The sequence below is a fragment of the Sphaerodactylus townsendi genome, linkage group LG17 (assembly GCF_021028975.2).
Source record: "Sphaerodactylus townsendi isolate TG3544 linkage group LG17, MPM_Stown_v2.3, whole genome shotgun sequence".
NCBI classification, from domain to species: Eukaryota; Metazoa; Chordata; class Lepidosauria; order Squamata; family Sphaerodactylidae; genus Sphaerodactylus; species Sphaerodactylus townsendi.
Genome location: NC_059441.1, coordinates 2,156,487 through 2,168,702, shown reverse-complemented (window position 1 = coordinate 2,168,702; position 12,216 = coordinate 2,156,487). Strand labels below are relative to the sequence as shown.

The window sequence follows — 12,216 nt, the reverse complement described above, 5'->3', positions numbered from 1 at the left end:
GGAAAGGCGATTGTAAACTCCTTTAAGTCTCCTTACAGGAGAGAGAGGGTGAAGGATATCAATCCAAACTCCTCCTTCTCCTCCTCTTCTTCTGACCAGGGTTGATCCTGCTTAGCTTCCAAGACCTGAGGAGACTGAGGAAGAAGAAGAGGAGGAGGAAGAAGAAGATGGGGGGGGGGAAGTCCGCTTCTTGGCCTGGATGCGGTCGGGTCGCAGCAGGAAGTGGGACCCAACTTGCCAAACGAGCTTGCTTCGGGGCAAGAAACGGGGAAGTCGCTCGGTGGCACGGCTCGCGCGGCTTGGCGGCCTTGTCCCTCTTGTGCTGTCTCCCTAATAGTCTTTGTACAATTACTTTTTTTTGTCCTTGTGCTCCAAGGCTTAAGTCCCGAGACCTGCAAAAGCAGGGTTTGGAGTCAAGTCTTGGGGAAAGGTGGTCACGCTGTTGTGATGGCGTTAAGGTCCTTCATGAGTCCTTCCAGGTGGGCCATCTCTTTGGTCAGCTCATCCGGTTCATAATTCTGCAGGAGATTTAACAGGGTTACTGGACAAGATGAGCTGTGCTGGACTGTGAAAGGGGGTGAGGGGGGGAGAAGGAAGCTATGGCCCACGGTGTTAATATGGGGGCAGCCGAGCCGCGTTTATGGATGAATAGTGTTCCCATCCCACTGATTTTTGTTGCTGTTGATTTGTTGGTTTTTTTCAAAAAGCGACACACAGAGGCAGGCAAGAGCAGCACCAGAATCGGGCACGTGCATGCAACCCAAACAAACAATAAAGCATCACAAACGCAAGAGCCAAGAGAGCGAATTGATGAGACAGGAGGGTGATCAAGAGGGTTTAAAAAAAAAAAAACAGGGAAAGAGGAAAGAGAAAAAAACTTAATCAACTGTTTTGTACCCAAGACACTTATGTTTGGGGTAATGAGTCTAGACCAGCCATTCTCAACCAGGGTTCCCTGGTACCCTGGGGTGCCGTGAGCATGTCCCAGGGGTACCGCGGCAACACTACCGCCCCCCCCCCCCATTTTGTGGTGTCTCCCACCGGCGCCAGCAAGGACATGGAGCTGGCCCATGGGGCAGGGCCTGCCACAAGGTCAGCAGCCACCACCACCCCCAGTGCTTCCACCTTGGGAGGGGAAGGTGGGGTGTGTGGCAAGCAGGGGCAATGGGAGGGGAAGGTGGAGGGTGGCGGCAGGGGCACCGTGAGATATGAAGAGTGAGGTCAAGGGTACCCTGACCTCGAAAAGGTTGGGAAACACTGGCCTAGACACATACCGGTTGCTTCCCTAACCTAGCAGAGAATGTGCATTTCCCAGGATGCCTCAGGAATTGAGAAAATGTTCAGTTTCAGGGGCTACCTGGGAAAAAATGCTCACGACAGCGGATGCTACTGCTGCAATTTTTATTTTGAAAGGAGGGGGAGGGCTAACTAAATTTGCATCATATTTTTGCACTCCTGGAAGGCAAGGTGGACTTCATATTCGTGTTCTTAGTTTATTCTTCCGTAGACTTTAAAAACACTAGAACTCATGTGCCAGCCCTCAGAAGATTTTCATGAAAGGGCTTCTTGTGGGGCTACCATTTGGTTAATTCTCTAAAATACAATTAATCTGAATGATCATTAACTTTGTCCTCGTTCGCAGTTATGTCGTCGCAAGAGATGCAGCAGGATTAGGTTACCTTTTACGGGCACACTTACGCTTTCTGAGTCTTCAAGCATCCTTGTGGTTTCCTGCACCTCGGGGGCACTTGGGACCACGACCGGCATAGGGGGGCGAGTTCTCCCGAGGGTGCCAATGGACGCCGTCTTCACTGAATGAACTGGATGGCTAGAAGCTTAAGCACAAACATAACCGCGTTTGGCTTTCAGAAAGAACTGCTTCGGCAACATCGTGTTTTGTATCTGCCAGACTTGTTGCAAGATCTGAATCTCAAACTGCATCTTAGAGAGAGCTCGGAGAGGGTCCTAAACTGTCTAGCAGGACAAAGTCTTGTCGAGTTCCTCATCTGCTACGAAACAAAAAATACCTCCCAGTCTTCACTTAAGAACATAAGAACAAGCCAGCTGGATCAGACCAGAGTCCATCTAGTCCAGCTCTCTGCTACTCGCAGTGGCCCACCAGGTGCCTTTGGGAGCTCACATGCAGGATGTGAAAGCAATGGCCTTCTGCGGCTGTTGCTCCCGAGCACCTGGCATTTGCAATCTTAGATCAAAGAGGACTTACTATATTAAATTTGTTTCCAGACAGCTGGCAAACAAATCGCAAATCCCCCACTGGAGGGTGGTACCAATGTCAGGCTGACCCACACTGACAGCTGGCCAGAAAATAAGGGGACAGTTTCAATAGGCAATCCCTAACAGGGAAAACTCCCCCCCCCTTTTTTTTTTTTTGGCGGGGAGGGCAAAATAAGATAATCCAAAAGGCTATCTCGGATATTGTTTTTAATCTAGCAAAGAGAAATGTTTTAAACTGGCAACACTATAAGTAAAAGTGATGTTTTCTCGCACAAGAGGCAAGTTTCCTCTGTTATCCCCTCCACCTTCCCCTGTTTGCGAAGGCCTTTAAACTTCTTTCTGCAGCATTCATAAGAACATAAGAACAAGCCTGCTGGATCAGAACAGAGTCCATCTAGTCCAGCACTCTGCTACTCGCAGTGGCCCACCAGGTGCCTTTGGGAGCTCACCTGTAGGACGTGAAAGCAATGGCCTTCTGCTGCTGCTGCTTTGGGAGCTCACCTGCAGGAGGTGAAAGCAATGGCCTTCTGCTGCTGCTGCTCCTGAGCACCTGGTCTGCTAAGGCATTTGCAATCTCAGATCAAGACAGAAGACCTGTGTAAACTTTTCTCTTTTGTTGAGATATGAAAATAGCCTTTTTATTGAGCAAGAAAGAAATCTGATTTGTATTATGGCGAGAAACAATTATAAAATTAATCAGATTTCAGCTTTTGTCTGACTGCTTTTAGTAATCATCAAAAAGCCCAGGTTGCCTCACTCATTCTTCTGAGACCGTCCGTTCAGAGAAATCTGCTGTGATTGTCACAGGAATGCATATTTATAGGGAAATATCAATCTTATTCTAAGAACATAAGAAAGAGCCTGCTGGATCAGAACAGAGTCCATCTAGTCCAGAACTCTGCTACTCACAGTGGCCCACCAGGTGCCTTTGGGAGCTCACATGCAGGACGTGAAAGCAATGGCCTTCTGCTGCTGCTGCTTTGGGAGCTCACCTGCAGGAGGTGAAAGCAATGGCCTTCTGCTGCTGCTGCTGCTTTGGGAGCTCACCTGCAGGAGGTGAAAGCAATGGCCTTCTGCTGCTGCTGTTCCTGAGCACCTGGTCTGCTAAGGCATTTGCAATCTCAGATCAAGACAGAAGACCTGTGTAAACTTTTCTCTTTTGTTGAGATATGAAAATAGCCTTTTTATTGAGCAAGAAAGAAATCTGATTTGTATTATGGCGAGAAACAATTATAAAATTAATCAGATTTCAGCTTTTGTCTGACTGCTTTTAGTAATCATCAAAAAGCCCAGGTTGCCTCACTCATTCTTCTGAGACCGTCCGTTCAGAGAAATCTGCTGTGATTGTCACAGGAATGCATATTTATAGGGAAATATCAATCTTATTCTAAGAACATAAGAAAGAGCCTGCTGGATCAGAACAGAGTCCATCTAGTCCAGAACTCTGCTACTCACAGTGGCCCACCAGGTGCCTTTGGGAGCTCACATGCAGGACGTGAAAGCAATGGCCTTCTGCTGCTGCTGCTTTGGGAGCTCACCTGCAGGAGGTGAAAGCAATGGCCTTCTGCTGCTGCTGCTCCTGAGCACCTGGTCTGCTAAGGCATTTGCAATCTCAGATCAAGACAGAAGACCTGTGTAAACTTTTCTCTTTTGTTGAGATATGAAAATAGCCTTTTTATTGAGCAAGAAAGAAATCTGATTTGTATTATGGCGAGAAACAATTATAAAATTAATCAGATTTCAGCTTTTGTCTGACTGCTTTTAGTAATCATCAAAAAGCCCAGGTTGCCTCACTCATTCTTCTGAGACCGTCCGTTCAGAGAAATCTGCTGTGATTGTCACAGGAATGCATATTTATAGGGAAATATCAATCTTATTCTAAGAACATAAGAAAGAGCCTGCTGGATCAGAACAGAGTCCATCTAGTCCAGAACTCTGCTACTCACAGTGGCCCACCAGGTGCCTTTGGGAGCTCACATGCAGGACGTGAAAGCAATGGCCTTCTGCTGCTGCTGCTTTGGGAGCTCACCTGCAGGAGGTGAAAGCAATGGCCTTCTGCTGCTGCTGTTCCTGAGCACCTGGTCTGCTAAGGCATTTGCAATCTCAGATCAAGACAGAAGACCTGTGTAAACTTTTCTCTTTTGTTGAGATATGAAAATAGCCTTTTTATTGAGCAAGAAAGAAATCTGATTTGTATTATGGCGAGAAACAATTATAAAATTAATCAGATTTCAGCTTTTGTCTGACTGCTTTTAGTAATCATCAAAAAGCCCAGGTTGCCTCACTCATTCTTCTGAGACCGTCCGTTCAGAGAAATCTGCTGTGATTGTCACAGGAATGCATATTTATAGGAAAATATCAATCTTATTCTAAGAACATAAGAAAGAGCCTGCTGGATCAGACCAGAGTTCATCTAGTCCAGAACTCTGCTACTCACAGTGGCCCACCAGGTGCCTTTGGGAGTTCACCTGCAGGATGTGAAAGCAATGGCCTTCTGCTGTCGCTGCTCCTGAGCACCTGGTCTGCTAAGGAATGTGCAATCTCAGATCAAGGAGGATCAAGATTGGCAGCCATAGATCGACTCCTCCTCCATAAATCTGTCCAAGCCCTTTTTAAAGCTATCCAGGTGAGTGGCCATCACCACCTCCTGTGGCAGCATCGTCCAAACACCAATCACTCGTTGCGTGAAGAAGTGTTTCCTTTGATTAGTCCTAATTCTTCCCCCCAGCATTTTCAATGTATGCCCCCTGGTTCTAGTATTGTGAGAAAGAGAGGAAAAATGTCTCTCTGTCGACATTTTCTACCCCCATGCATCTGCTGGTACTCACCTTGCTGGGATAACAAAGGTGTGCTTGGCAAGGCGGGGTCGTACGTTGCCCCTGCGGGTGGGACTGCTGGCACAGCAAAGCTCTTGAGAGGGTGGGAGGGACGCACGTGGGCAGTCGGGAGGTTCTGGGCTGGCTCTTCCTCCCTGCATTGCTGGAGCGGGATAAGGTCCTGTGGCACTTTCTGGCTCTTGGTGGTCAGTACAACATGTCTGAGACGAAGAGGCTGGCATGGTGTCTGTGCTGGGTGTATTTCGGACAGATTCTGGGAGAAGGAAGAAATGGAAAGTTCTGGGGGTTTTTTTTTAGTTCAGTGGAACAGCCCTGCTAGCACCAGAGCCCCCGCAGATTCTTTCAGCAAGTATCTTCAGCGGAACTAGGCAAATAAACGGTCGCTTCACAGGTCTTAAATACTTTCGACACCAGGTGCTTGCAAAAGACAGACGGGCACCTCTGTGCAGAAGAAAGCCTATTCTCGCAGGACCTTCAGTTTCACTGACTAGGCTATATCCTTTTGAGAAAGGATTGCTGACCCTTTTCATCATGGTTTTGCCTTCACATAGCTCCCTGCTTCAGTGGCATACCGCCTATGGAGACATGGGGCCACCCATGTCGCCAGGCGCATGCCTGTGGGGGCACCCAGCAAGCTCCTGCCCACCTGCCCGGCATTGCCCTTTTAAGAAAGTCATAGAGAAAGGTGAGTGAGTGAGCGGGACGAGGTTTTTTGTCTCTGGGCGCCATTTGGACCCCGTACGCTACTGACCTGCTTGCAGCACCTGAACACCTGTACCGATTTAAAAAGCCTTCCAAATTGCTTTCTCCCTCATCTGTCTTTAACATCAGAGCCACTTGCTTAATTGGACTTCATCCAGTCAGCGCGAGGTGCAGATACTTTGGGACCTGCCTGTTTTCCAGTTGCTGGCATATTTTAAAAGGCACACGCGGTAGCTAGTGCATCGTCAAGAGTTTACTTGAGCTAAAGAAAAGTCATTAGCACTCTAATTAAATATTATCGCTCTGCAGTCTTGTCTGCTCACATTCTTCATGGTCGAGGGATCTAAATTCTGATCTGGAGAGAGTGTGACTCGTCACCAAGCTTTGGATTTAAACAAATTGAGAACTTAGGGAATGTGAGCAGCTGGACATCTAGGGTCACAGGTTTTCTCCACCGCCATACAAATGACATTCAGTAATACAAGGGGATCCAGCCTCTTTTCTCCCTTAGGAAGTTCCCTTGACTTATGTTGTTCATTATAATTTTAACAGCAATAAGGTTCCAGAAACAGTGGTCCTTGCATGCTCATCATAAAGTGCTTGAAAACTTAGTCCCCAACAACTGAATCACTTAGAGGCACTCCTCTGCTTACTATGGTGCCTGATTTACCATTCAGAACAACCAGCCATCCACAGAGAGGGGTCCAGAAGTCTGCAGCAAGAAATCTTAACTGTCGTTAACTCTAGCTGCATATTTTCAGATGATTTCCCCAAAGCACTAACCAGCTAGCAGTGCCTCAAGCTTTTAAGGGCTGAACCCCTTGAGAAGCAACTGTCAAAATCCTCTCGCCTATTTCCAAGAAGCCAAACTAACCTTTGGCTCTTAAAACAGAAAAAATGCCTGCTTGTGGAACTACCCTGCTGTTTAAAGCACAACCTATGTTCACACTGGGCTTGATTAAATGCCAACTGCAGATTAAACAAGAAAGGCAGACCTTCATTGTAAAAGAATTACAAATCAGCCTAAGAAGACATTGTTATCTTCTCTTTCACATGAGAAGGCTTCGCCCGATTCAGACTCTGAAAGGACGATGATTTGTTCTGAGCTGTATCTGCAGGAATGATTTTCTTGTTCCCGGCGGAGCTCTGCCCAGGACTTAAATTGAGGAAGCCGCCCAACAATTATACACTTCGGCATGCTTAAATGCAACCATGCAATAACTTCTAAGCAAACATATCAAGCCATGTTTAGAATGTAGGGAACAGAAAAGGGAAATTGCGGAAACCGGCAGCCCGGTCCTACGTGTGTGTGCACAGAAAACAAATCCCACGGAGCAGGCGGGATCTTGTTTCCTTTACAAATGCCCGCCCTCCCCCGACAGAAAAGCCAAGACAGAGATGATGCCGCCCCGGGTCCTCCTCTCTCTTCATTCCTGGCTCTCTCTTCAAACCGCGGCGTGCACCGGGTCACTCTTCTCACCTGTGGAATTAGCCCTGTCTGAATGGGACACAGGTGAGCCAACCGGCCATGGGTTGGCCTGGTGATGGAGATAGCTGCAGGTTGGAGAAGCGAGGCTGCCGGAGTGGAAATGATGGTGGGGGTTATCAAGGGAATGGATGGGATGAGCACTAATCACAGCTGCGAATGAACACAAGACAGAAAAATGCTTAACGCAGACAGAACAGCAGGCAAACCCGGAAGTGTCCCCCCACCCCCCACCCCGTTTCACCAACAATGCAAGACCAGGGGTGCTGTGTGGTTTCTGGGCTGTATGGCCGTGTTTTAGCAGCATTCACTCCTGACGTTTCGCCTGCATCTGTGGCCGGCATCTTCAGAGGATCTGATAGTAGGAACTCACCCAAACGCAGGATGACTACAGGCAGTAAACAATCAAAGGGAACAAAGGACAGGCTACTTCTAGTCAGATGCCCTCACCTAGCGACCTTGCTATCTTCATTGTTACTCACATGCTAATGGGTGGATACCACTCCACACATGTAAATCTAGCTTGCTAATTGCACCCTTTACTTGTTAACAGACAATGGTTCTTTCCCCCACCCTGGACACTCCAACAGGTATATATCACTTGCTTTCCTACTAGCAGATCCTCTGAAGATGCCAGCCACAGATGCAGGCGAAACGTCAGGAGAGAATGCTGCTAGAACACGGCCATAAAGCCCGGAAACCACGCAGAACCCCAGTGATTCCGGCCGTGAAAGCCTTCGACAATACAATGCAAGACAAGATTTGAGAGACAGGAAACTCCATTTGGCCATGAAATTTGCAGGAAATATAAAGAACTAAAGACGCAAGGACCTCATCCTCTGGCTGTTTGTACTACACTAACACTTCATTTGCCTTCCCTGGACACTCTGCAGCAAGAAGGGTGTATTTCCATATATCTCCTTTGCTGAAATGAGCCAGTGTGACGCGAACAGGAACTCGACTTCTGCAAACTGTTGCAGGGAGAGAGTACCGAACTCGCTGAAAATGTAAATTTTGGCACGTGCAAGATTAAGCTCCGTGAGAACACATGCCCGATTCCGTTCTGACTAAATCAAATATTTGCTGTTCCTAAGCTCATCGTTTAGAATCTTGCCTCTTGCTAAACATCTGCAAGATTAGTAACGACAACAACAACCCATTTTAGAACAAAACAGTGAGTGGGAAACAAACACGGGGAAAGGTGGAAAAGGAAAATGTTACCAAAATCTGAACTCAAAACAGGAACAAGAGGAGAAGCTCAGAGGAGGCATAAGGATTAAGGCTAGTTAATGCTAACAATGGTTTGATTTGTCACTACAGGTAATGCAACCACAACGTACCATGGTTTCTTCAAGCCATGGTTTCCCATCCTGGCTTGCAGTCAATTTTTTTTTAACCAGGGTTTGTGTTAACAAGGTTAGTGTAAGTCTACGCAAGGCCAAAGCAGAAGAACCAAACAAACAAACAAACAATTGACATAAAAAAGACAAACAAAAAAGAAGAACCAACCAACCAACCAAACAAATGATTGACATAAAAAAGACAAATTAAAAAAAACCCAGGAAGCTATCTCTGTGAAAGGAAATTGGAAACTGGAGGATGTAATGGTACAATGTTTTCTGTTAAATTATGAAATATTTTAAACAGGTAATTATTAGGATAGTCACAGTGTCCTGATATCTGTGGGAGGAATCCATTTATTCTAATTCCCCTCACTTCAGGGAGCTGGCAGATTCGCTACACTGAGTCTCTGTAAACAAATGCTTTTACATAACAGTATCACATAGGAATAATTTGGTTTCTTTCAGCTATCCAAGGCTTCTGAAATGGCTTCTAGATCAAAGTGATCAATTGTCACTACATTCATTATGAGTATTTCTTTCTTCCTAATCAACTGAATTTTTTTTTTACTTCCACCTTACGGTTCCTCCACATACATTCCCCTACAAGGATGGTCTTCATTGTAGCCCGGGGGTCCCTGGTGTAGTGACATCACAGCACAAGGACCTGTACTGTGTTACTGAAGATAAAGGTGTGGCAATCATTTTGTGGCTGGCTCTGCCTCCTTTGGTAGCCATTTTGTTGCTGCACCTACAGTGCCGTGTCAGAATTCCAGAAGTGTCCACAGGGCCAAAAGGCTGTGGACCCGCTACTACAGGTAATCCCTTTCTTTTCCTCTTCTGTCTGTTGCCTTGTACTCTTCACTGTTTAAATTTCCACATTCGCTTTGCCCCATTTCATTCCCAGCATCCCCCCAGACTCCCACCCCCCACAATAAACAAGCACCTAAAATCCTTCTTTGAATACATACATTAAATTACGTTGCTATTAAAATATTTTAGTCTGTCCCACTGAAGGAATATGACAAATTATCCGACCCCCCCCATATCAGAGCCTACTAATGCTAACTCTCATGGGCTTGGAGGCAGGATGATACACATATTTCAGAGATGTTACTCCATGTACAATTTTATAGACTTCAATCATATCCACCCTCGGACATCTCCTCTTCAAACTGAAGAGTCCCAAACGCTGCAGCCTCTCCTCATAAGGAAGGTGCTCCAATCCCTCAATCATCCTTGTTGCCCTTCTCTGCACTTTTTCTATCTCTTCAATATCCTTTTTGAAATGTGGTGACCAGAACTGAACACAGTACTCCAAGTGCGGTCGCACCACGGCTTTATATAAGGGCATGACAATCTTTGCAGTTTTATTATCAACTCCTTTCCTAATCCCCAGCATAGAGTTTGCCTTTTTCACAGCTGCCATGCGTTGAGTTGACATTCCCATGGAACTATCAAGTAAGACGCCCAAATTCCTGGTCTGGTGACTGATAGCACTGACCCTTGTAGCGTGTATGTGAAGTTTGGATTCTTTGCCCCTATGGGCATCGCTTTACATTTTGCTACACTGAACTGCATTTGCCATTTCTCAGCCCACTCACCTAATTTATCAAGGTCCGCTTGGAGCTCTTCGAAATCCTTTGTGGTTCTCACCACCCTACATAATTTGGTATATTCTGCAAACTTGGCCACCACACTACCCACCCCTACTTCCAGGTCATTTATGAATAGGTTAAAGAGCACTGGTCCCAAAACGGATCCTTGGGGGACACCACTCTCTACATCTCTCCATTGTGAGAACTTCCCATTTATACCCCCCCTCCTTTTTTGCCTCCCTTGCACCTAACTTGCTTCTCTTTTGCCAACATTTGTGTTCTCGTATTGTTCATCGGTCGAGCTGGACTTCCATTTTCTAAAAAACATCTTCTTTTTTCTGATAATTTCCTCAACCTCGCTTGTTAACCATGGTGGCTTTCTTTTGGACTGGGTGCTTCTTTTCCTAACCTGCAGAACACATACCAGCTGAGCTTTTATTACTGTGTTTTTAACTAATCTCCAAGCATCTTGAACAGATTTGACTCTCTTGATTTTCCCTTTCAGCTTCCTGCGCATTATCCCACTCATCTTTGGGAAATTTCCCCTTCTGAAGGCGAATGCAGTTGTCGCATGCAGAGATACCGAATCTGACTGCATTGTGGTCGCTGTTCCCTATCAGCTCAACACCACTGACTTCCTGTACTGGGTTCCACATAGAATTAGATCTAGGATCACCTCTCCCCTGGTTGGTTCCCCAACCATGAAAGCCACAGTCATTTAGCATATCCAGGAATGCTCTCTCCTTGGTCTCATGGTCAGGACTATGTAAAAACAACACAGAAGAGTGTGCAGGCTTTCAAGTTCTTCAAAACTTACAAAAATTAAGCGTTAAGGGGGTTATCTCAACTAAAATTGATCTCCAGGGTTGTAAATACAACTCCTACAGCTGCCCTCTGCTTCCTGCCTGTGCTGTACTTGGTAGCAGCGTACCATTTAAACGTCTGCTGGTTTTTGTGTTGCCAATGGGATGCTCCCAGTTTTTGTCTCTTTTTCCCAGAAAGTCCGGGTTACGACCTGACATCAGCACTGTTTAAATCGGCATACCTGCTCAGCCTTTCACACAGGATGCTCCCAAGACAAGCCCTCAGATTCCATCCCCTCCCTTCTTTTGCAGGACAGCCTTCCCCTCCCCTCCCCTGACTCCTTCTCTGGCCCTCATCCCATTGCAGATACGGTTCTGGAGTCCAGCTGTTCTCCCCAGCAAGCAGTTTCCTCCCAAAACTAATTTGTAATGAAGAACAGGTGGCTTTTTACAATTGCCAGGGGTGTCCAACTCGCGGTCCTCCAGATGTTCATGAACTACAATCCCCATCAGTCCCTCCCAACATGAGCATTGGCTATACTGGCAAGGGCTGATGGGAATTGTGATTCCTGGCTACAGAACCGTGAGTTTATTTTCTAATGAATCAGAAGATGCTGTCATCCGCGACTTCAGTTTCACATTCTTTCCAAAACAATGACGTGTTATGCTTTCTTTCTAAACTTTCCCGCCAGTGTGCGCAACAGCGTCCTGCTCTTCCTAGTTCTAAAATGAATTCAGGCAGACGCAAAGATTCAGAGCACTTTCTCCATACCCTGCCCCCTGCCCCCTTGCAGTTACAAGGGATGAACGGAGAAGTGCCCCACTCAAGGTGGCTTGGGGGCTAAAAGCTAAGCCTGGACTTACGCTGAGGTGGCTGAGAGTCAAACGGCATCATCATTTTGGGCCTCATGCCCCTTCTCCCAGCCAGTGTGGACATGCTGTCTTCCGACTCGTGCCCTGAAGAAAGAACAAAAGAAGTTGCTCAGGGTCTCCTTCCACCTCCTTCGTGACATCCCAACAGCAAGAACGCTTTAACAAGCGACATGTACGATAAGTGCCATCAAGTTGGATCCTCCAAGAAGAAGAAGAAGAAGAAGAAGAAGAAGAAGAAGAAGAAGAAGAAGAAGAAGAAGAAGAAGAGGAGGAGTTTGGATTTATATCCCCCCTTTCTCTCCTGCAGGAGACTCAAAGGGGCTTACAATCTCCTTGCCCTTC

General features: G+C 46.6%; 1 protein-coding gene across 1 annotated transcript in view; it reads right to left on the bottom strand.

Moving 5' to 3' along the window:
• Positions 1 to 195: 195 nt before the first annotated feature.
• Positions 196 to 12,216, bottom strand: part of NEO1 (neogenin 1) — an 85,434-nt gene continuing 73,413 nt past the window's right edge. Inside the window, 6 exon segments of the mRNA XM_048482070.1 lie at positions 196 to 518; positions 1,699 to 1,835; positions 5,064 to 5,223; positions 5,225 to 5,325; positions 7,255 to 7,413; positions 11,866 to 11,958. Coding sequence (XP_048338027.1) covers positions 435 to 518; positions 1,699 to 1,835; positions 5,064 to 5,223; positions 5,225 to 5,325; positions 7,255 to 7,413; positions 11,866 to 11,958 — 734 coding nt within the window. The 3' untranslated portion in view covers positions 196 to 434.